The 24,981-nt window shown below is 44.0% G+C and overlaps 1 protein-coding gene across 1 annotated transcript in view; it reads left to right on the forward strand.

Annotated features, from left to right (window-relative positions):
- The first annotated feature begins 12,990 nt into the window (after positions 1 to 12,990).
- Positions 12,991 to 24,981, forward strand: part of LMCD1 (LIM and cysteine rich domains 1) — a 55,099-nt gene continuing 43,108 nt past the window's right edge. The window contains exon 1 of the mRNA XM_035106584.2: positions 12,991 to 13,443. Within this exon, the coding sequence (XP_034962475.2) occupies positions 13,417 to 13,443 (27 nt within the window). The 5' untranslated portion in view covers positions 12,991 to 13,416. The remainder of the gene's footprint in view (positions 13,444 to 24,981) is intronic.

Genomic DNA, 24,981 nt, shown 5'->3' on the forward strand with positions numbered 1-24,981 from the left:
AATAATAGTAATAATAATAATAATAATAAATTATTTATACCCCGCCCATCTGGCTGGGTTTCCCCAACCACTCTGGGCAGCTTCCAACAGAAAAATAAAATACAGTAATCTATTAAACATTAAAAGCCTCCTAAAACAGGGCTGCCTTCAGATGTCTTCTAAAAGTCTGGTAGTTGTTGTTCTCTTTGACATCAGATGGGAGGGCGTTCCACAGGGCGGGCGCCACTACTGAGAAGGCCCTCTGCCTGGTTCCCTGCAACTTGGCTTCTCGCAGTGAGGGAACCGCCAGAAGGCCCTCGGTGCTGGACCTCAGTGTCTGGGCAGAACGATGGAGGTGGAGACGCTCCTTTAGGTATACTGGACTGAGGCCAGTGGAAGACAGGAGTGCCTGGCGTGCTCTGGTCCACGGGGTCGCGAAGAGTCAGACACTACTAAACAACTAAACAGCAACAATGCCTGCAGCCAGTATATCCTACAGGCAAGACTAGAAGTGGCGTCACTCTTCCAATCAGCAGTCCCAGTAAGAGGCAGTGATGTTGCTACCAGGAGGTCTGTTCCTAAGCAGCACCTTGTCATGCTGACTGCTCCTGGCAATTGCATGAATTTTAATTAAAAGTAAATTGCAGGTGAGGGGAGCCATCCTGACGGAACCAAGGGCAGAGGGCAAGGAGGTCATATCTGAACAAGCCCAAGTTTCTGCACAGCACAGTGGTTTCTTTTGTATAGTAAGTGAATTATACATTTTATAAATAAAGTGCCCTCTTGTTTTTTGGTTGCCCCTCTTTCAGCAGTGGATGGCATTGTGGTATTGTGCTGAGTCACTACTGCATACCGGGATGGAGAAGGGGAGGGTCATAGGGGCAGAGTTGGCATGGTGCAAACGGGCCAGCAGGAGCACTGGATTGGCTCCACTTGTGCATTTGCACCATGCCAACCTTTCCACTGTGGTGCTCCCGCTTGGTATGCTGCAGTTGAGAAACACAGCCACCCTACGCCCCCCCCCCGTAGTCCATTTTGTTGCCAAAGTGATACATAGCAGACCTCCAGAGTTCAATAATATAAGGAATGATGTCACAGCTGAGGCAGGAATCGCTCATTTTGTTGACATTTTCATGGCAACTATAACATGTGTTCTGGCTCCCTCTGAAACCGTTCTTAGGAAACAGTTCTTAGGAAATCAGAGAAGCTCATTATAGCATCTAGGATTTGTTTACAGAAAGGATAATAGGATACATTGGCTGCTGCTTTGGCCCAGTAAAACTGTTTTTCTGCTGTTAAAAAACTTCACAGAATTCCTGCACTTAGCTACCGTCTGGGGGCACAGCAGTTTATAGCACACTCATCCCAGCGACTTCCCCCTCCCCAGAACGTGCCTAAGATTAACACACCATAAGAAGTGGGTCCTATTGATTAGTAGATGTCCATTTCAACTTGTTAACTTTTCAGACTGATATCCCTGATTGTATTTGTAGAAGCCAAACTTTTAGGCCGGCAAGTGTAGTGTTATTCTCAGACGTCTTCCAGCCAAAGGGATGTGTCGTAATAATCCCTCCATCCTGATGCCAGTCCAGACTGAGTACTTCTCTAAGCATGGTTGAACAAAGAGAGGATATATTTTCTAGTGACAGGACTAAAGAGTTACGGTGTCCTAAATCAAATTAGCAGACAGGCTCTGAGTGGGAGCCTCTGTAAGATTAATGGGCTGCTGAGATTTGATTTTTTTTTTTAAGGGAAAAAAAGAGCAACAACAAGGTAATGAACAAGTTCAGCATTAAGCTAAATGGATGAACAGAGATAAATCCACAAGGTGAAATACAGGGCCTGTTAAAGTCTGCAGGAGCCCTGTCACTAATACCACTGGAGCTAGGATTTATCCTGTAAAATTTCCACAGGGATCTTTCAAGCAGACGTAAGGCGGAAATCTTGGCACAAAATACAATATGAGATATCTATGATCATATCTACGATCGCATCATCAACAACAGATCCTGCCCTGCATTAAAACAAGAGAAAGCTCTTGTTTTCAAAGACCAAATTCAATTCATTCACATTGTGGTTGCTTGTGTAGAAAAGTATGAACTGATTTGTTTGTTCCATGCTTTGAAATACAGACCAATGAATATTAGGTACCTTTTACCTGGGTGCTAACATGCAAACCAATATTAATAGGCTGTAAAGATATACAAACCAAGTACAATATGTTATTTAAAAACATTCACAACGGAGTAAATTAATCTGAGGCCAATCTAGCACATTACAACAGTGGCATAGTTTCTTTCTTGGGAGCCTGGCCTGTTTTCAAGCACCAGCTTTTTAAGAAACTTACAAAAATCAAACAACAATCAAATACAATTGTGAAACATTCAATGGTGTCGGCCTGCTTGTGCAAAGGGCTTCCACTCAGGCAAATCCCTGAGCTGGCGCATTGGGTCAGTGTGTCTGGCTGTTAACCAGGTTGGTGGTTCAAGCCCACCCAGGGATGGCTGTGGGCAGAATTGCATTACAGACGACCCTCGGGATCCCTTCCATCTCTGCAGTTCTATGATTCTATGAAATAAAAGTTGCCCTTCCTCTCCTCACCCCTGCAGCACCCCTATGTGGCCAAAAGGTCTGCTGTGGAGGGTCTGCAAAATGTCTGATACAGATGAGCGGGGTCATGGTGAGATGCAGTGGCAAGGATAGGAAGGGCAAGTTCCTTTGTGTCCATTGGTGTGACGCTGGATATTGACTATATGTGATTATTTATTTATCTCTCTCTTTTTTTCTCTCTCTCACCCATCTGGCTGGGTTTCCCCAACCACTCTGGGCAGCTCCCAACAGGATATTAAAAACACAATAAAACATCAAACATTAAAAACGCCCCTAAACAGCTAGCTTGATATGCGGGCTCGAGCTAGCTAGGAGCAGGGCAACCAAGACAAATCAGGATTAAACAGACTAGGACTTGAACAGTGAGGTTTAGAAGAGGACAACTCAATTACCTAAGGGATACGTGAATTCACACTGGAATTTGGTGCACTTACCTAGGTTTTCGGGCTACAGGTAATGCATGCAAAGGTGTGCGAGAAGGGGTCTCCGTGGAGGTCCCTCCACTTGATGGATTCTAATGGGTGTCAATGTGTTTATTGTGTAGTGCCTCTGAAGCAGAGTATCCTCTCACAGAGCTACGTCAAGATACAGATTGTATGAATTAATTAAGTTGGGGGCCAGGCATAAAGGAAGGCATTGGCATTTTCTGCCCTCCTCTCATTATTTTGCACCACTGATGAAAATCCCTCCTATTGGTTAGTTTAAGTAGAGGCCATCATGCACACTGCAACATTCTTGCTCTTGATGCATGAGCTTTGCATACTTTCCTACAAATTTCAGAGTCAAGGTGCTAGGAGGTAGAACAACAGCTAAGCTGAGTTCCACAGTAACAACTGAAGGTAAGAGCTTTAGGACTAAGTGGAGACTTGAACATGGGTCCCCTACTCCTGCTCTAACCACAACAAATACTTGCTCTCTCAAATACTCTGCTCCCAATCACTCGAACCAGTAAAACATACATAAAGGCTTTTCTTTATTTACCTTGCTTTTCTGCACATCTGGGTCTCAAACCTGTTTACAAACAAGACAACGGACAACATTTAAAACACAAATTAAAGCTTTTGAGAATAAAACATCAAAGCAAATTCATTGCATTTTAAAGCACTGGAGAATAAAACATCAGAGCAAAATTCACTGTGCAATGGGCATCCTGAAATAAAACCATTTTAACTCGGCATGTGAAACTGCCTGCCCGATTTCTAATGGGAGGGAGTCATAGCTGCCAAGTTATCCCTTTTTTAAAGGGATTTTCCCTTATGCTGAATAGGCTTCCTCACGAGAAAAGGGAAAACTTGGCAGCTATGGAGGGAGTTCCACTGAGTCGACAAAACTGAAGACACAACTCCTCACTGACCTGAGCCGTGCTCCTGGTTCATGAGCCATGTGCCAACTAGCAGTAGCAATTCTTTCCTCTGTTTGTACAACTATGGGAGCTATGGGGTCAACCTGTGCTGATTTTTCATAGCCATCGCGGGGGTGGGGTGGGAGTGTCCCAATGTATGATTTTGCCATAGTGTATAAGGAACCATAAAGGAATAAATTGTTAGATGTTCTGCAACTACAGAGCTCTCCCCTCCTACACACTCCAAACCTCTGCTAGTTAATGTAGCTTTACAGTTCTGAGCCGATCATTGTAATTAACTGTGTGAAAGCATGAATCAGTTTAAACATGATTATAGTGGTGCTATTCCCACTTGACTGCCCCTGTCAGTGCTCCTGTTACAAAAATTGTTTTTCTTGCCATTTGTGATTTTAATCGGAGCTCAGATTTGACACTTAGAAATTATGGTCTTGATCCAATGTCCTTTTAAACTGGATTGTGCTCTCTCTCTCTCTCTCTTGTATTGAGAAAATGAGAAAATAAATAGATTTGTCCTTTTATCCGGCTTGAAAGCGAGAGGAAAAAGAGCAGCATCCTATCATGTTCAATTTGAAGTAAGGCATGTTTTCGTCTTAACCAAGATGATTTTGTAAACTGATGCAAAACTCTGAAGATTAAGCCACTTTATTCTAAACCTATAATTGTTTTCTTGATCCTACAAGCAAGTACTTAAGTGAGAGATTTACCGAGACTCCGGAGTATTTGTCTGCTGAAATACCACAGCATGTAAACACCATTTGTTCCCATGTCTGTGAAGAAGTAAGGGAGCTCTAGGTAGCACCAAAATCGCTTACATTTCCAACAATGTCACTTTTCTTTTTCATAGGTGCTGATTAATATTTATTGCTGATGCAAATGGCAGTTTAAGTGGTGGCACTTCAGCAATACACCATTAATTAAAAAAAGAAGAAAACCTACTGTCAGCCAAGAAGAAGCCGGGACATATGAATAACTGAGGCAATACAACAAAGTTTTTACAAAAGCAATGGTTTGGATGCTATAGGACCCATTTTAAATCCAAAACTGAAAAGCTTCTCAGGCAAAACAAGTAAATAAAAAGATTATTTTCTGGGCAAGGCAATGATCAGCTCCTTTCAAAATAGCTTACAACACTTTGTTATAAGTATGATTCTTACCATTTATAACAGTTAGTAAGGCAGAGATTTGGCCTACTTTATGAGTTCTGACTTGTTCTCTGGTCAGAGGTCTGTATTTCTGAGGACTTCTAAAGGGGACTTTTTTCGGTGATTCACTCTAGCTTGTTTCAAGAAAGGATATGAGTGCTGGGGAGAAATTGCCTAGGTCAAATGCAGATGTACCTTTGTTTTTTCTAAATGGATTTTGATGGCCAACACATAAATGCTTCTGGGAATGCATGGGATTAATACTGACCTCACAGCCTGACTGGAACCAAGCAGTGTGGCTATTTATATACTGTGTTCCCATGTGGATTGTATAGATACAGATACCCCAATTCCTCTGGTGATGGTGGCATCAATAAAGAGGCTTAAAACATGTGGTTGCTGATATACTATATGCTTGAAGGGATTTGTTCTCACATGCTGGTTGTATGTTGTGAGTCCACTGGTGGCTCTGTTTATACCCTCAGAGATCATGTTGGTCTTGCCCAGGCATAGGCAACCTTGGCTCTCCAGATGTTTTGGAACAACAACTCCCATGATCCCTGACCACTGGCCCTGTTAGCTAGGGATCATGGGAATTGTAGTTCCAAAACAATTGGAGAGCCAAGGTTGCCTATGCCCGGTCTTGCCACACAGATCAAATAGCCTACAAAATGATACACTAGTATACCGTTATCTGAACATGTGAAAAGTACATGACTCCAGAGAATATGAATTAATCCTGTTGAGCAAGTATTGTCCATGTGAGTAGGACTAGCATTTCGATTCTCTTATATGTAACATAACAAAATTTGGAAATGGGCAAGATGTCTTATCTTCACCAACATGGCATGCACCTTTATGCTGAAATTATGAGATCAAATTTGCTCAGTTACTTAGTAGCATCCAATGTGGGAGGGGGGGGGAAGCCCAAAATTCATTGCTACAAAATATCTCTCAGACCAGAACAAGAGCAATATTGCCTTTCCACCAAAGTATATAATTATGGACAAATAATCACAGCTAAAATTGACATACAGAAACGTCTTCCTTTGCTTTACTGGCAATCAATATGAAAGCTGATGCCTGGATTTAATTGTGTGCCCCCCCTTTTTTTCACTTCACACTCCTCTTCCAGTCATTTCTCAACTTCATTTTCATTTATTTTAGAGTCTGCAGGATTAGATTATCTGTGAAAAATATTGACCTCTCTGTCAATGATTCTTGGTATTGTTATTCCTCATTTCAAAAGAGTAGATTAAAAAATATATCGCCAAAAAGGAAAAAGGAAAAAACCAACTCTGTAAAAGTGTTCATCTTCCCCGGGCCCCACTTCTCTATGCTAGTGATTCGTTCATGGTCTTATCGAAAGAAAGCCCTGAATTTTGCACAAGAAAAGAGCAATACAAAAACCTGATGAGTCAAAAGCAGTGTGAAAATATATATTTAGCAGTAGTCATCTTTGCAAATTTCTTTTATTTTAGAACAATAAATATAAGCACAATTGATACCATGTGTGGATTTCTCTGTATGGATCCAAGACACAAACAAGGTTCGTGTCCATATTATTATTAGACTTCCTTCCTACTCCCATTCCATTCTCATGTGAGGTAGACACAGAGATGTAGGCAGGGTTGCTACACTACAGAAAATCGGCTTACAGGGACAGTATCTGTCAACGACATGAGTACCCAAGCTCATATGGAAGGGATAAAGACTGGAAAAATTAAATGCCTTTGCATCACACTAAAATGACAAATCCATGGGACTTTTCTGCACTTTGCCTGGTGGTGACAGCACCTGCTGAAGGGTCTCCAAAGAAGTTCTTAAGGTCCAGGTAGGTACATGCAGAAGTCGGAAATCATTCAGGTATCCTGGCCTGGTCCCAAGGGCTTTAAAAGTCAGGTCTACCTTAAGACATTATGTTATCTGAGGTAGAAAACATGGCGACTTCCTTCCATAGACTGAAACTGACCAGACTGGCAGTTGCATCTTATTTCAACATTGGTGGCAAGATGCTGTTCTCTGTATCTAGGGGGCAAAGGGCAAACTGTGTGGCATACTTCACCACCAGAACCAGTCCCTTGTCCTGACTGAGGGCCCGCCATTCAAATGTCAAAACCAGCGCTTTTAAGTATGGTTCTGAGCATTAAACACTGGTTCACATGCCACATTTATGTAGGAATTGTTTAATTCAGGGGCGTTCTGAGGTGGGGGCGGGGGCAGGCAACCTGGCCTGGGTGCCATTCCAAAGGGGGGGGCAACAAAATGCCGACCTCCGATTGACGGCACCTCCCAGGGTGTGCGCCACTCACCACACACACCCCGAGACATGCGCCATGCCCCCCAGGACATGTGTCATGCCCCTGGGATGTGCACTATGCCCCCTGGGATGAATGCCACTCCAGGTACTGGAGCAGTTTGCTCCGCCTCTGGTTTAATTCCTTTTTTATCTTCCTTCCTTCATCTACAAGTACCATAACAAGTTACATTCTAACACAAACATTGATTTTATGTGTCTATGTCTTCTTAATCTGCAATGTGTGAGGTAACACATGAGACTGATCCATCGATGACTTTTTGCACCTCGATCAAAAACGTTGTGAATATATAAAAGTGAGAGGCTAGCTATCCTATCACATCTTTTTACTTCAGCAATCTAGTTTAAACAACTATAAAAGGATGTAAAAGGAGACATGAAGTCTAGGCTTTTCTTTCCCACACATCTTGTCAGAATAAGAAAGGAATTCTGTTTAGTTAAGACATCACGTTGATTCCAAGTTACTACTGATTTACCAAATTGCAACCATTCTTTTCCTTTTGTCACTGTAGGCTGCTTTAAAGGACTACTCACCCATTAATTCACCTCAGGATGCATCAGATTTGCGAAATACACACAGGAAGAAGGTGATCTCCCATGCTGCACACTTTCCAATAATGAAGACCATTTCCTCCTTCATCAGCCTGTCACGTCAGTTCCCAGAGTATGACTGTTACAGAGATTTAATCTACATTTAGTCAGAAAACGATTTAGTTTCTTCATAACAAGCAGACAGGCATAAGACAGATGTATTAGTCAGAGGCAGTCGGAGAAAATATTTTTTGGAACCCTGCCCAGACAACACACTGCCTGAGCATCTCAGCTTCTTCCATGACAATGTCCTTCAGAACTTTCTGTTTATTTTCCCCTTGCTTCTAACCCGAATGCTTTCATTACTCAGCTTGTTTGGTGCTCAAATGCCATTTCAAAGTTGAATAGTCATGTCTGGCTATTGCTGTCTCCTATGTTTCATTAATGTTTTTTCTTTTCTTTTTTTGATGGGGTTTTAAAATGTGATCAGAGACAATGATAAGTTTCAATGAAGCAAATGATTTATCTTCTCAAGCCAATAATGGGGACTGGGAACGTCTAGAAAAACCCTAAGGGACTAGAATTCTACCTGTTAAGCTAACCTGCTTACAGTTGATTGCAGACCATTTCATGTATTCTTGTTTGTTTATTTGTAAGCTTTGGGACACTTAAATTTGTGTTCCACGATAAACACAAAGCAGCTGCAAATAAGTCTTGAGGGACTATCTTGAAGCATACCCCAAACTCAAAATGTATTTGTAAAGATCCCTTGCTCAGTATTTTATTGATTCATGTGGAGCTGGATGCTATGGGCTGCTTTTCATATTAGATTTTTTTTATGGTGTGCATCTTATTATGTAAGATGTTTTACGCAAACACCTAATAATGTGTGTGAATGTAGCAAAAATGATTGCAAACTTTTTTCATGAAGGCAGACAATCATAGACCAAGGTCTGACCGTGTTGTTGTTGTTGTTTTCTGTGGAGCGTACACTCAGCGACAGATACAATGTGTGAGATGACTCCAACAATCCTCTCTATATGCTATTTGGTTCTCGTCAAAAATCTGAAGATCAGTACGGGTGTGGCTGCTATCTGCTTATGCAAAATTAGATAAAAAGAATTTAAGAAGGATCTGAAACTCAATCTATTAGTAATACAAATGAGTATAACTGAAGATCATGTTGTTCCAATAGAAGAGGTGTGGAGAACCTTTGGCCCGCCTTAAAATGGTAAAGGTAAAGGACCCCTGACAGTTAAGTCTAGTCGCAAATGACTCTGGGGTTATGGCGCTCATCTCACTTTACAGGCTGAGGGAGCCGTCGTTTGTCCGGAGACAGTTTTTCCGGGTTATGTGGCCAGCATGACTAAGCCGCTTCTGGTGAAACCAGAGCAGTGCACAGGAATGTCATTTACCTTCCCACCGGAGCGGTACCTATTTATCTACTTGCACTTTTTGGGGTGCTTTCGAACTGCTAGGTTGGCAGGAGCTGGGACCGAGCAACAGGACTTCACCCTGTTGCAGGGATTCAAACTGCCAACCTCCTGATCGGCAAGCTCAAAAGGCTCAGTGGTTTAGACCACAGCGCCACCCATGTCCCTGGCCTGCCTTGTGTTGCTCTAACTCCCATACTCCATAGGCCATGCTTGCTGGGGCTGATGGGAGTTGTAGTTCAGCAACATGCGGAGGCCCAAAAGTTCTCCACACCTGCCACAGAAGCTCTGGATGCAACATGTTTGAGCCTTTGAAGTTGTCAACACATAGGCTGTGAACCACCCTGGGATCTATGGATGAAGGGAGATATGCAATGTAATTTAAAAATAATAAAAATAATAATGTTGATTCATGATGGACTAAGATGGTTACTCTGTCACTAGGTGCCATCCTTATAGCCCACATGCAATTTTGTTTACAGTGGTACCTCGGTTTATGAACACAATTGGTTCCAGAAGTCTGTTCATAAACTGAAGCGTTCATAAACTGAAGCGAACTTTCCCATTGAAAGTAATGGAAAGTGGATTAATCTGTTCCAGACGGTCCGCGGAGTACTTAAACTGAAGCGTTCATAAACTGAAGCGAACTTTCCCATTGAAAGTAATGGAAAGTGGATTAATCCGTTCCAGATGGGTCCGCGGAGTACTCAACCTGAAGCGTACTTAACCCGAAGCATGGGTGTAATTGGTTCCGGAAGTCTGTTCATAAACTGAAGCGTTCATAAACTGAAGCAAACTTTCCCATTGAAAGTAATGGAAAATGAATTAATCCGTTCCAGATGGGTCCGCGGTGTTCATAAACCGAAAATTCATAAACCGAGGTGTTCATAAACCGAGGTTCCACTGTACAATTCAAAATTTTGTTTCCCTGTATCACTTGTGGCATAGGTCTTAAAGCCACAAAATCATGAAAGTAGGAAAGTGGGTATAGGACTGCCGCATAAAGACCTTGCTTGAAACACAGCAAGGTTGTGTCTCCCTCTCGCCACTGCATTTCAAGTCACTTTCTTGTCTTGCTGTACATGCCAATGCACATTAACTGACTTGTTCCTCTGTGCCGAACTCCAATTCACTTAAGTTGTCAATTGCCTGCACACAATGGATGCTTCCAATGTACACACTTCTGCTTAACTGCAGTTTCTGTTTTCTAATCAGTTGGAAGCTGGTTTGTGGGGAAACACATCAAGCAGGTGTATTACTAATGAAGCTGCAGGATACATGTGTACGTGCCTTCTGACCAGGGGCGTACCCAGGATCAAAACTAGGGGGGCAAGGGGCGGGGCCAAGGCAGGTGTGTTCCTCCTCAGTGGTTGCCGTGGGAGGACTGCATAGCTGCAGGGTGGGTGTCTAACTCCTCTCCAAGCCCCCACCCCTGCAGCCAATCAGAAGCTGTGCTGGAAGGGGCGGCGCCCAGAGGCGCCCACAGCTTCCTGCAGCCAATCAGAAGCTGTGCTGCATCACACGGCTCCAGGAAGACACGCGCAGCAGCAGCAGCGGCCTCAGAGGAGTATCGCCTCCCGCGTCCTCCTCCCCACAGCGGCCCTGGTAGCCAGGTGCCCTGGTGCCACCCAGCCCGGGCGGCGGTGGGCAGCGGGGCAGGCTGGCCAGCAGCCCTGCTTCTAGGGGGGGCAACTGCCCCCCTGCCCCCTGCCCACGCCTCTGACACCTGTGGTATCAGCATGCTAGGGTCAGAGGAAACAGTAATGTGTATGCAGCCCAAGTATAAACAACAAAAAGTTTTGTAGCATCTTAAAAGATGATCCCATTTTATTTTGACATTAGCTTTCATGGACTAAAGATCTTAGACCATGTATCAAAGGTAAATCCCATTCTCTTCAGTGTGACATATAACACAAATTTCCGCATGCATACTTGGAAGTGTGTCCAACTTTGTCCAACTGGGCTCACTCCATAGGAAGCGGATTTAGGATTGCAGCCTTACTGGTTTGTGAATATGATCAGAATTGCAGTCCAAGGAACAAGACCGCACCTTTTAAGAACCTATTTCCATTTACATCATTGAACAAAGAAACCAAAGTTGTTTTCCTATTTCTTCCTCATGAACATGTGGAAGAAATTTGAGTAAGACATAACAGTGTGTTGAAAATGGGAAACGGCAGGTTTGGTTTAGGGCCACTTCACAGAGACGTAGTTAACATCCAGGCTAGAAAATAGGAAAACCTTCCTTTAAAACTTTTGGGAAAGTATGTTTTGAGTCTCCAGAACAAGCAGAGAGCCTTGTTCTTTACAATTTGGATTGGATCTCTCATTTTAGTGTTTTGTGCACACACACACACACACATCCTTTGTTGGGTTTAAGGCAACTGCAAGAAATGGAAACAAAGCAGATGGACAATATCTTTGGACTTTGCAATAAAGGATTTTATCGCTGGATTGGATATCTTTTTTTCTCTTGCTAAAGAACCTTTTATAAAAATCAATAATAATCCTGTAATAAACTAGGGTGTTTTTTTAAAAAAAATGCAAAAGACTCTCATGCTAGCTCATGCCCTTGAACTTCTTAATCCACAACATCTCTTGTGCTTTATCTAAGCCAGGGGTAGGCAACCTAAGGCCCGTGGGCCGGATGTGGCTGAATCGCCTTCTCAATCCGGCCCACGAACAGTCCAGGAATCAGTGTGGTTTTTACATGAGTAAAATGTGTGCTTTTATTTAAAATGCATCTCTGGGTTATTTGTGGGGCATAGGAATTCGTTCATTCCTTTTTTTCAAAATGTAGTCCGGCCCACCACATGGTCTGAGGGACGGTGGACTGGCCCACGGCTGAAAAAGGTTGCTGACTCCTGATCTAAGCCACAAAACCTCAATTGCCCCTAAGTCCATGGGAAGCTTCCATCCCCTCACTTGTTTCCTAAATGAGATCCCAAAATTCAATATACAAATTAAAAACACAACACAACTGCGGAACAGAAATACATTTTCTTTGCCCAAATAGAATCTTGTACTTTGTCAGGCATCTGAGGTGTACAGGACAGGCACCTCTTAACTTTCAGTCTCATTTCATACGTGTATCTTTTTACTCATTTCATTTCTGGCAGCCAAAGTTAACGCAACATCCATCACATTAATGGAGCGACCCTAATACACAAGAACCTGGTGTACAACAAGGAGGTACAAATTAAACCGGCATAAAGTTATCCCAGATCTAAACTGCTGCTGGCTGGGCCATCCTAAGTCTGGCAGAGGAAAAGCAAGTATTTAAAATGGCATTTGAGTTACACCACCCTTTTTGCAGGCACTGCCCTCTTTTCTTTTTTTCATCCAGCTGCAGACACCAGTAACAAACAAACGTTGCCATGGCTTAAAAATATGCATTTGGCTTAAATAAAATGTCTGATTAGCGCAACGGTGGAGGGGGGAACACAGTTTAGATCAGAAATTATTTTTGGATTTAATGGGCTAATAATATCCCAGGTCCCGCAACACACTCACTTCCTCTTTCTGTGAATGAACTGGCTTGCTTAAGCGCAAGGCTTCCCCCTTCATCCTTTAAAAGGGAAAGCAGGAGACGCGAGATCCCGGGGCGGTATCATTGCAGTCTCCTCGCGCGAAGCAGCTGGGCGAGCGCTGCCTCCACAGCTGGAGAACGGCGCGGCTCTGCTCGCTCCATCCTTTCCCTCAGGGGGTTAAAAAGAGAGCCGAAGAACCTTGAGGATGAAAGCCTCACTTCGCATTGGCTGGAAAAGTTTGAAGCCCTCTCTGATTGGCTGGCAGGGTGTTTAAAGGAGTTGTGAGCTCCAATTAAAGGGGTTCCGTGCAGGCGGCTTGTGAATAAACGCTGGGCATTGGAACGTGGGATTTGCTAATAGCTCCCGGGGCTCCTCGGTACCTACAGCAGTTTGCGATTTTTACTCACTTCAAGGCTGTTGTCCCAGCTAAAGAATTACAGCAATAAATATTTGCACGCCTCAGGCAGATTCAAATAGGAGGAAGCGCGAAGAGGGGAAGCCAAGCTGAAGAATGGATCTGAGTTCAGGAATCCAAAAGGTAAATTGCAATATTTCTTCCGCTTTACTTCCTCTTGCTTCCTTAGTTTTTACTGAGGAATATTCGAGGTTAGTTTTAGTTTCTCTCTCAACAGCTGTGGCTTTCCAGCGGACCGCAGCAAAAAAAAGACTTTACCTGCGAGTAAGCTTCACTGAAATCACTGGGGCTTCCCGTTAAATAGACCTTTGTACACACCTAGCCTGGGATTAAATCGCATGAAGTTCAGTGGGAATTATTGTTTGACTGAAACATTCAAAGAGAATGGCACTGGAAGCGTGTTGAAGGGACCCGCTGCTGCTGCCTTAATCTTATCGCTGATAGATTCCAGTGGGTGTTTTATGGGGAACAAACTCCAGACTTGAAGAGTCTAAAAAGTATACTCAATCATAGCTGCCAAGTTTTCCCTTTTTTCGCGAGGAAGCCTATTCAGCATAAGGGAAAATCCCTTAAAAAAAGGGTTAACTTGGTAGCTATGTACTCAATACTAATGTGTTAAGGAGAGTCCAGTTTTGCACAGACTGTTCTACTACTGTTCTGGATTTTATTCTAAGAAATTAGTGGTTGGAAACTTCGTGCGTTCTTTTTCACTTTCACACTCAACTTCAGTAACTGTAGGAAAGGAAAGAAATTCAGCTGGTCTATAAACTTCTTCATGTGCTGAAAAGCAGTAGCCACAGGCTAAGTATAAGGTTTGTAGCCTTTGCTTCTCCCGCTGCAAACCTGGTCTGTTGGCCTGATGCCTAGGATCTGTATGTATGTGCATATAATGTGCTGGATGTTACAGGTCACACAAAACAAAAATGAGAGGAGTCTCAGTTGCTCCAGCAGCTTGAATACAGATCACTTTCTTTCACAAAGCATATGGAAAAGTAGCCATGAAGCTATTGCTACTCCTTGTGCAGTTTTCTTTATGTAATAAAGTTTAAGACTATGCCATTAGGGGCAGGATTTCATGGGTGTAATTGAATTCCTTGCAAATGGACCTGTAAACTGTGGGTCAATATCCAATTATACCTTCTGCTTGTAAACATAATTCTTGCTGGGGGTTATTCCCTGGTTAAATGACCAGGGTATCATTCCTAAGCATACTGTTTGAGAGGTAAATCCTTCTGAAATCAATGGAATTTATTTCCGAGTAAGAGTGGTTAAGGTCAGGCTCGTGAGAAGATCTCTGCAGCATATTGTGTATTGGGAAATGCTAAAGAAGTACTGAATAATTTGTGGGTCGATCACTGGACTTGTTTGCACTGAGTGTCCGGACCTGTGTGGAATTGGAAGGTTATGTTGAAGTAGGTGCTGGTTCAGGGGAATGGTCAAAGGATGGGTCACAAATAAGAATGTCTTCAATTCCCGGATGCAGTTTAGAAGGATTTCTGGGAACCTGTGCTCTGAAAGAAGGCCTTTTACTTGGCATAGCATATAACAGGATTGCATGTCCTTTGTTCTTAACTATAAGAATATTGATTTCCTTCCCCATCCCTTCCTTGTTCAGATTGGCTTTATGCATTTTGAAGCCATAACTTTGGGACTGGGAGGGTGAAAGCTTTATATATCTTGATGTTCAGAAGGGGGGGGGCAGTTAGATGTCATTGGTGAAGAAAATGGGACTCAAGGTACTGGACTTGATCTATTTCCTAACAGACAGTGATTATGTTGCAATATGCTTTGTCTAGTGTGTAATAAAACAGGTATGCAAGCTTGCTTACATACAAAACGATTTAATAGTCAGAAAATTGAGTAGTGGCAGTGTTATTTGCAAAAAGTTAAAATAACCTGAACCACAGCGCTGTGGAGCATGGAAATAGTCATCCCAATAAACTAGGTGCAGGGACTTTAAAAGCCAGCAATGTACCATTCAGCCTCAACATGCTTACGTTGCAAAACTTTTTCCACAATCGGCATGGGATGGTTGTTGTATGCATACCAACAAATCCAGGAACGGGTCAATTTCTAGCTTATTGCTTAACCCTTCTTGTGTCTCTAATGATAATTTAATATCTCTCCTGCCCTCTTTTCTCAGTTTTCTTGAATATGAAGTTTTCAACTGATTTTTTAAAAAAGTTTGCTTTTTCTGAACTTTCTATTCTAACAAAATGAAAAAAACCACCTTTGACTTCCAACTGCTCTGTCAAGCAACCTCTATTCTGCTTCTCTTCAGTAATTTTGGCACAGTTGATTACCCCTCTCCCTTTAAACTCTCTGTGTATCTGTGACTGAATCTATGCATACTGTATTCATTAGTTCTTTTCTATACTTCTTCCCCCCCCCCACCCCACCCACTTTATGTTAGTGTACGCCAGAGTTTGGTTCTTGGCTTCTTCCACCACTTTATTCTGGGCCCAGAAATCTCGGATCCCTTATATTCCATCTCACTCACTGAGATCCTCTGAAGAATCACCACTTCTGGTGGTTCCCCATGCCCCTGTGGTTCAGCCTTTGTGATGTGATTTGTTTCTACCATTCTAACTAACCAGTATGTATTGATGGTTTTTACTGATGCTTTTACTGATTTTATTAAAATCTTGTATGTTGTATACCACCTTGATAAACTTTTATAAAAGTCTGGATTATAAGTGTTTCAATAAATAAATATTCATCACTTTATTGTAACTGACTACTCACTCTTGCCTTTACTTATGGTTTTCAATCCTTTATGCTCCACTCCCGAGAACATTGCCACATTCATGTCTTCGTCATGCTTTAACTTGGGACTTGATCTTTCATTTCAGTGGTGGTGGGACTGCCATTCCACACTGCTCTGGTAATAGGCTGGGTTCTGACTTGTACGCAGTGGTGCCGGTACTAAAGAAAAGGGGTTCAGATAGTATTTTTTGCTGATTGTCCTCAGCCTACTGTGTCCCCCCTTGGGGAGATTGAGCACACCCAAACAGTTTTGGAAGTGTATGGGGGGAGCATGGAAGGTGGCACTTGTGAAACTGTGGCCTTGCTCCCTTCCTTCAGTGCTGAGCCTCTACTGAATCCTAGTTCGCTGCACACACTGAAGGAGCCCCTCCATTCTCACAGGAACAAGTGTGGATTCAACCCAGTGTCTGCTTTCAGGGAACCATGTAGAATGGACCAAATATGTGACTAAGTCCCCATACCAGTATAACTTCATGGGAGCATCTAGCACAAAGAGTGCTGTATGCTGCTACAATAGCAAAGTGTGTCAAAAACCCTCCCTCACCTCTTCTCTTGCTGTCCATCTTGTCTAAGAACATAATACGGCTTTCATATTTAATTTCCCCTTTGCACCTGTGGGTGACTAGAAATTATGTGGTGGCATCTTAAATGTTCACTGCATCAATAATATGGGGATGCTGTCATTGGTGATGACTCTAGCTTCTAGTGATGCTGTTGTGTAAAGGATACATGAGGTGCTAAAATGCTAAAGCTGGCTTTATCTGTGTTGCTGTATGCAACAGAAGGCTACCTTTATTACAACTTCCATATGGTAAAGCATTTAAATGGCTAGCACATAGCTCCTCATCAGTTAACCAAAATATTGTGGGGCATCTTCTCACAACAGGTAGCTGCTGGTTAACTTGAGAATGGTGTCCAGTTAAAAGATGGAGCTTGTGTGCCTTTGGTTAAAAGACCTGGGTGTCTGAAAAGGGACAAAAGGGATTTAGGCTTCCAAGAGGCATCTAGAGGCATGACTTTCCAAGAGACGTGACTTTCTTAGACATGCATTAGGACCTCTAATCACAGTGTACACCTGAACGTAAAAATGTAAGGACAAAAATGCTTCATGCTGGCTTGAAGTAGTAAAAAGGCTTTTCAGTGATGGAAACCCCAATACAGTGCAAATAGGATGTTTGGTTCATGCAACACAGTAACCCAAAAGTTGGTATGGACATACAGGCTGCGGGAGAGGAGTTGGAGGCCATTTTGCTCTTCTTCGATCCTTTTTATGGCTGCACCGCACTAAGCTATACAAGGTTTGGCTTAGCATGTTGTCCGAACCAGGACTCTTGCTTAAGCCCCCTCCTCAGCACTAGCCCAAGTTTTACCAGAATGAAATGTTTCCCCTGGTGTTGACATTGCATTTGGGGTAACCCAACATGGCGGGGGGTTGCCATGGATCCTACTGACAACCCCCATGTAAAAGTGTTGTTGCCATCGCTCAACCCACCAGGGGGTGGAAGGAGTTGTGAGTGACTGGCAACAGCCACTGTTCTGTGTCATAGCTTGGGGTGGGGTGGGGTGGGCAGAAACACTGAAGAGTAGTTCAGATGGGTCAGCAATGGGCCCTTCTGATCTTCTTGACCCTCATCAGGTGCCCAGCCATCAACGTGAGAGGTCCGGCTAGAGCTTCTGAGTATTAGCTTTCTTCAGGTACGAAATCTGCACTGCACTCCCCTCCCTTTCTTTTGAAATGGTGCCATCTTGAGCAATAAATATCAGCACCATAGATGGCGTGTGAGGCCTGTACTGCAGTGGAGTAACATTCCAAGCTGCCTGACACCTGAACTGGAACCAAGTACAACACTGGCTGACCAGAAAGAAAACAGTCGTGCAGCTAGGCCACACTTCAGAACAGAAATGTTGTTGCCTAGTCAAAATGAAGAAAAGACCTTGAATAACACTATGATGTCCAAGGCGTGCCTAGGCCGGGCATCATTATGGTGGCATGACTCGTTCTCTCTCTCTCTCTCTCTCTCCCTCCCTCCCTCCCTCCCTCTCCAATTGGGGGAAAGTCTCCTCTTTTTCTGGGCACTAGGCAAACTGCTGTCAGTTTGGAGCTTGGCTTAGCAATGCCATGCAGCCAGCACATGCAAGTCTGACTACAGAATCTGGCATCCATTACAGCTCATTTCAGGGTCCTGCAAATGTTGATTGTTCACTCACTTTGGGGCTTAATTATTGTTGATGCCTTAAGTGGCATCCTGTTAGTAAAAGGAGCGGCAGTGGGTAGGGCAGCCATTTCAAAGCTGGAAGAACTTAACTTGAGAAATCTGAAATGAAGAATCTTAAGTCGAAACTGCAATAGAGCTTGATGGTTTCCATCTTTTGAACGTTATTGGAAACATTTGGCGCCAAGATGGAGATGTAATCTAATACAACAACTCCTTCAATAGAAAACTAGTGCGAATAAAATATGTTCCAAGTGTCATTCTCAAAACTGAACTTGGGGAGAGCTGACTGTTTTTCTTCCTTTAGTACTGCTCTAGTTCTGTGCAGGCCAGGGGTTGCCAGCAAACATTTGTACGCCTGAGGAGAAGCTGTGATGGGCATCACACACACACTGCAACCTGTTCTATTGGCTACAGTAGAATGGATAGTGGATGACAAAGAAAGGATCAGTGAAGTCATTGCACAAGATTTCCTCCTGTCCATATTTTTAAGCCTTATTGAATTGTATGTTAAAATAGGGTTTTAAAAGCCCTTAGCTCTTCTCCCAAATTGTTTCGGGGTCATATCTGGGATGGGTAGCCCCTGGGGGGGGCAGCACAAGGCTTCATCTGGGAGTGGAGGGCACAAATCAGGACCACAGGTAGGTCCATGATGAACAGCCCTAGCACCATAGCTGTCAACTTCCGGATTGGAAAATAAGGGATCAGCAGCCTCACCCAGCAGCGTGGCACCGGAAATTGCTTCTGCGCATGTCCAGACATGCGCAGAAGCGACATCCGGTGCTGGGCTGCCTGTGTCCGCATGTCTGGGCACCGGAAATCGATTCTGTGCATGCCCGGGCATGTGCAGAGGTGATTTCCTGCAGCACTCGGCAAGTGAGCGATCAGCCAGCCACTGAGCGAGCCGTTTTACTGGGCGGCGGCTGGCTGCTCGCTTGCGGGGGCAGGGGCTCCGAGTGGAGCCTCCCTGGCCAGCAGGGAGGGAGAGGAGCTGCTTCAAATCCTGGAAAATACAGGATATCTTAACAATCTGGGATAGCAGCAGGAAACGGATTGAAATAAGGGAGTTTCCCGCAAAAAAATGGGAGGGTTGACAGCTATGCCTAGCACTGTATGCCAGTACCTGCCATTCCATAGACTTTAATGGGGCACAGAAACCGTAATGTGTGAAACGGTGTGTAGAATTTCACCAAGCCAATGCAAACATGCTCCTTGACAAGCCTAAATAAAGTACATTGGTAGTTTCTGCAAAAGAAAAAGGGGCAATGCAGTATGTCTGCATACAAGCTGGAGGGGAAAAAGGGGTCAGAAGTGTCAATTTCAGTGCTTTTGATGCTCCACCTGTGGTATTATGTATCAGATTAGTTTGATGGTTGGCTCATTAGGTGTAGCATGTATGCCAAGTTTCAAGGTATTAAACTCAGCAGGTTCCACTTTTATAAGCCATCAATTTTTGAAGCTTAGAATAATGAGGCTTCTCTTTGCTAGTCCTCTTAACTATAGAGCAGGGGTCTCCAAACTAAGGCCCGGGGGCCGGATGCAGCCCAATCGCCTTCTAAATCTGGCCCGCAGATGATCTGGGAATCGGCATGTTTTTACATGAGTAGAATTTGTCCTTTTATTTAAAATGCATCTCTGGGTTATTTGTGGGGCCTGCCTGGTGTTTTTACATGAGTAGAATGTGTCCTTTTATTTAAAATGCATCTCTGGCTTAATTGTGGGGCATAGGAATTCATTCATATTTTTTTAAAAAAATATAGTCCGGCCCTCCACAAGGTCTGAGGGACAGTAGACCGGCCCCTTGCTGAAAAGGTTTGCTGACCCCTGCTATAGAGCTACTCCTGTGCCCCTATAACATAGAATGTGCTTGCAGTGACATCATAGACTTTTTTAAAAAAAACATAGAATTGTGTGCTTGGCTCCTAATCCATGCAGCATGAGTTTATCCCTTACCATGATCTGAAAACCACTCCATGATCTGAAAACATCTCCTAATACTACTGCTAAAGCTACAGTCCTAACCACACTTACTTGGGAGTCAGAGCCATTGAATTCAAGTGGGCTTAACTTCTGAGTAGCTATGGTTAGGGTTGCTCTGTGATATGGAAAGCTATTGGTTCCACAGCCTTCTTCTGCAGCACAGTTCAGCCAAGGAGATTCGTGGGCCAAATTTGGCCCCAGTGAGAAGTCCTGTCCGGTTTTCTAGCTGCCAACCTGGGCTGAAAGGGAGGTATGGAGACAACCAGCAGTTGTGGCGATGGAATATGATAACAGCATTCCTCACCCCATTCTCCATCTGACACTTTAAGTAAACTAGTTGCTGAATTGAAATGTTGAAACCTTTGAGGAGACCAGCTGAAAGATCTTCCTAAAAACCTTACGCCTATTTCACATAAGGATGGTAAGCCTGTTTCTGGGTAGCACCTTCAAGTAGGCAGGGCTAGATTAAGCCATAGGTGAATACCTGGGAAGCGGGGGTGGGGGCAAGCTTGGGCGTGCCTGTGGCAAGGCTTCTACTCGGCAGCTGAAACAAATAGTACAAACAGTTCCTTCATGTTTTGTTTTGATGCATGGGAAAAGTTAAGGCTCTAGGTGCCATTTTTCAACAGTGTGCATTTCAAGAGATTGTGAATGGATGTGAGCTGATCCACTGAGGAAAATTGGATGATGGGGTCAGTCATGCACAAGTGGGTTCCAAAAGCAATTTTTTAAAAATTGAACAAATGGGGCGTCAATGGTGTGACTTGCCTGGGGCACCATTTGACTTACAGCCAGATGTGCTCCTTGGTGCTAGTATTCGTGGATGTGTCTGTCTGATGGCTTCCTATACAGAACCCTTAAATTAAATTTACTTTACTCTTAACAACCTGCAGGATATACTGTGGAACCTCTGAAGCCAAACGCCTGTAAACTCGAACGTTTTAGCTCCAGGACGATCGGAAACCAGAAGTGATTCTTCCAGTTTTTGAATGATTTTCGGAAGCCGAACATCCGGCGTGGCTTCCGCTGCTTCCGATTGGCTGCAGGATTATTATTATTATTATTTATTTATACCCCGTCCATCTGGCTGGGTTTCCCCCACCACTTGGGCGGCTTCCAACAAATAGCAAAATACATTAAAATATCACAGATTAAAAACTTCTCTAAACAGGGCTGCCTTTAGGTGTTTTCTAAATGCCAGGTAGTTGTTTATCTCCTTGACCTCTGATGGGAGGGCGTTCCACAGGGCGGGCGCCACTACCGAGAAGGCCCTCTGCCTGGTTCCCTGTAGCTTTGCTTCTCGCAGTGAGGGAACTGCCAGAAGGCCCTTGGCACTGGATCTCAGTGTCCGGGCTAAACGATGGGGGTGGAGACGCTCCTTCAGGTATACAGGACCGAGACCGTTTAGGGCTTTAAAGGTCAGCAGCAACACTTTGAATTGTGCTCGGAAACGTACTGGGAGCCAGTGTAGGGAATGTTCCTGCAATCAATCGGAAGCTTTGCCTTGGAAGTCAAATGGACTTCCAGAACGGATTCCGTTTGACTTCAAAGGTACATCTGTAATGCTATTTATGCATCTTGATTCTGACTGAAATATTTGCATGTGCACACAGAGGAATGCAAATTTCCATTAGTTTGAGAACCAAGCATGGCTTTACCATTAAGAAAGCCACTCAACTGCTATTTAAACTACTGGACATGGGCGTACCCAGGATCAAAACTAGGGGGGGCAAGGGGAGGGGCCAAGGCACGGAAGGGGAGGGGCCACAAAGTGGGCGGGAACAGCGAACTCGCGCTCCGCCGGGCTGTGCCCCTCCCTAGAAGCAGGGCTGGTGGGCGGAGGCGGAGCCCAGCCCAGCGGAGCGCGAGTTCGGCGTTCCCGCCCACCGCGCCGCGCTCCCTGGTTCCCCACCGCGCTTGGCCTTGCCTGAGGGCGCGCCGGGGAGCTGGAGGGAGGGTGCGGCGCGGCGCGGCGGGAATGGCGAACTCGCGCTCCGCCGGGCTGTGCTCCGCCTCTGCCCACCAGCCCTGCTTCTAGAGTAGGGCAGCTGCCCTAACTTGCCCCGTGGTGGGTACACCCTTGCTACTGGATTCTGTGCCATGGGTTCTGTTGTTGGAAACCTCCTGTGTGCCAGATCTGAGTGGGGCTTGAAAAGTGGCAGCCTGGGGCATCCTCTTGATTTAGTCTACTGATCTTGTGTCACAGCACTGCTCTTCTCTACCTCTGATCTGCTCCTGACCCAATTGGCCACCCAGAAGCTAATACAACACTACATCATAATTCTTCCTTTAGCCTTCTAATCAGTAGCCTGTGAGCTACAGGTAGTTCAGCGGTGTGTCTGTGGATTTGTGGTTAGGTTGGGAGATTAAATATTCGTATTAATGTTAAGTTATATGGTATTACAATTTTATGGATTTCAAACTAGTACAATAAAATATAGTATGTCGGGAGGGGAGAAGCAATAAAATTATAGCTAAAAATATCCAGCATTTGGCATGGTGCAATTGCTACAACAGGCAGAAAAAACATTAAGTGGTCCATCAAGACCACCGGCAATTTTCCAGTGGCCCATAGGGCGGGGTAGAGGAAAGTTGGGAATAATTCTTCTAACCAGTTGAGGGCTCCAGACATTGGAAAGGTTTTCAAGGCAAAAACTCAAACTTGATCTCGCAAAGCAAGTCTCCATGGAGTATTTGGAAGCCTGCCTCAGTGATGGTGCCAAGCTCACTTCAAAGGCAAATGACTTGAGGTGGCACCTGATGTTAGTCCTGCTCAAAGTAAACCTGTTGAAATTGGTGGACATGGTTAACTACTTCAGTGGGTCTACTCTTGAGTAGAATTTAGTTTGGTACGATCTTTGTTCTTAAAGTTCACAGCAAGCAAATCACAGAAGGGGTTTCCCTAGTCCAGGCACGTCCAACAGGTAGATTGTGATCTACCAGTAGATCCCTGGACGTCTGTGGTACATCACTGGTCGATCGCTGGCTCCCCCAAAGAAGCTCAACAACTTTGGCTCCCTTTAAAAAAGCTCAACATTTTTGCCCTGTACCCCAAAGAAATGGGGCTTTCCTCCCGCCAGTTTTTAACTCTGTGAGTAGATCATAGTCTCTTGGGAGTTGGCCACCCCTGGCCTAGTCCAACAGTATCCTGGAGTGTCCTCTTTCCTCTTCTGAGATTAAGTTTAGAGACTTAACTTGGCTCTGTATGCTTCTGTATTTAGAATATCCTTGAATTTTGCTGCAAGCAAATTGCCACCTATCCCTCTCTTGTTCTCTTTTTGGAGTCCAGGTTCATTTCTTTTTCTTTTTTGAAATACCAGTTTTAAATCCAATTAATACAGGGTTGGGTGTGAGATCTTTCTTCTCTATTTTTAAAAGCCTGCCCTTTCCCCCCTGCTTATCATGAATTCACACATTGTTGCCTGTGAAAAGAATCCTGCCAAGTATTTGCGCTCGGAAAGGCATGATATTTGCAATGACTTTTGCACTGTTATATCTTGGTCACACTGAAGGGATGCTGAAATCTGGCAGATACACTTGGATTAATTTTCTTGGACATTGGTGTGCGTCTGGGTGTGCCTATAGCCAAAAAGTGTTTCTTTGGCCAAACTGTCTTCACCTTCTAGTACCACTGTCAAACGTAGCGCTTCCAAATAATTCTGATGGCACTGAATCTTGCTCTAGGTTTGGGAGTTTCTAAAAATTCACGATCAAATCTGCTATCTCTAATTTTAGAGTTTCTCTTAAAGAGTGTTTGCTGGGGGATACTGATAAATGAGCAGACAATTATTTCTGGCTGACCAATAAATCAGTTTTGAATTTGATTAGTCTGCTTACCTTCAAAGATGTGGCGGCATTGCAGGCTGGCACAACCTCACCTGGCGTGATCCAATGTGTGTAGGGGTAGGTGAGAGACCAGGTGGAAAACACCCCTAGCTTACCCTGTCTCCTGCAAGAATGCCTTACCATTTTGTGAACTTGCTGCCTTTGCATGCCTTTTCCAGTTTCCCCCCACTCTCCAATGATATGTCCAATTTTTTCCTTTTTTTTCAATTCATGGGAAATTGGAATAGAAATCCCTATTGCATAAGAGAAGACTAAGAAACGGTGCATGAACAGGCTAGTATGTCGGTCATGTTCTAAGCAAAAATCTGCTCTTATTCCCTTATGGGGTACACAAGAGCCTTATTGGGTTCTCCATCGGTCAGAGAATATATAACAGAGACCAACCAGAGAAGTTTGAGAAGCAAAGCCTTTATTTGCTGTTGCAACAGGGTCCTTCCCCTCACGCAGGAGAACAAGGAAGGAACCCAGAACAAAAGAGAACCTCCACTTTTATCAGTTTTCCCATCACCAAGAAACGCCCCCCAATACACCATTCCTACATCACAGCTATGTAATCAATACCTCACAAAAAAGGAGGGTTCAAGGTAGAAATCTGAGCACTTTTGACACCTCTCCTAGTCCTCCTATCACCCCTCCCAGGTGTGAATTCCTAAACACAAAGAAATTAACATTTTCGTAAGAGTTGATCACTGTCTTTTGTTCAGAGGAGTCTTCCATTGTGAATGAGATACCATTGACAGGGAATTATGGCTCCCAAGTTGCTAGTCATGTGGAAATGTGTGCATATGCTGATCCTTAAGCCTTCCTTAAGGCAGGGTTGAGTCCAAGCGGAAGGGGTGAGGGTCTTTGAAGTGGA

This window comes from Zootoca vivipara, chromosome 2 (assembly GCF_963506605.1).
Source record: "Zootoca vivipara chromosome 2, rZooViv1.1, whole genome shotgun sequence".
NCBI classification, from domain to species: Eukaryota; Metazoa; Chordata; class Lepidosauria; order Squamata; family Lacertidae; genus Zootoca; species Zootoca vivipara.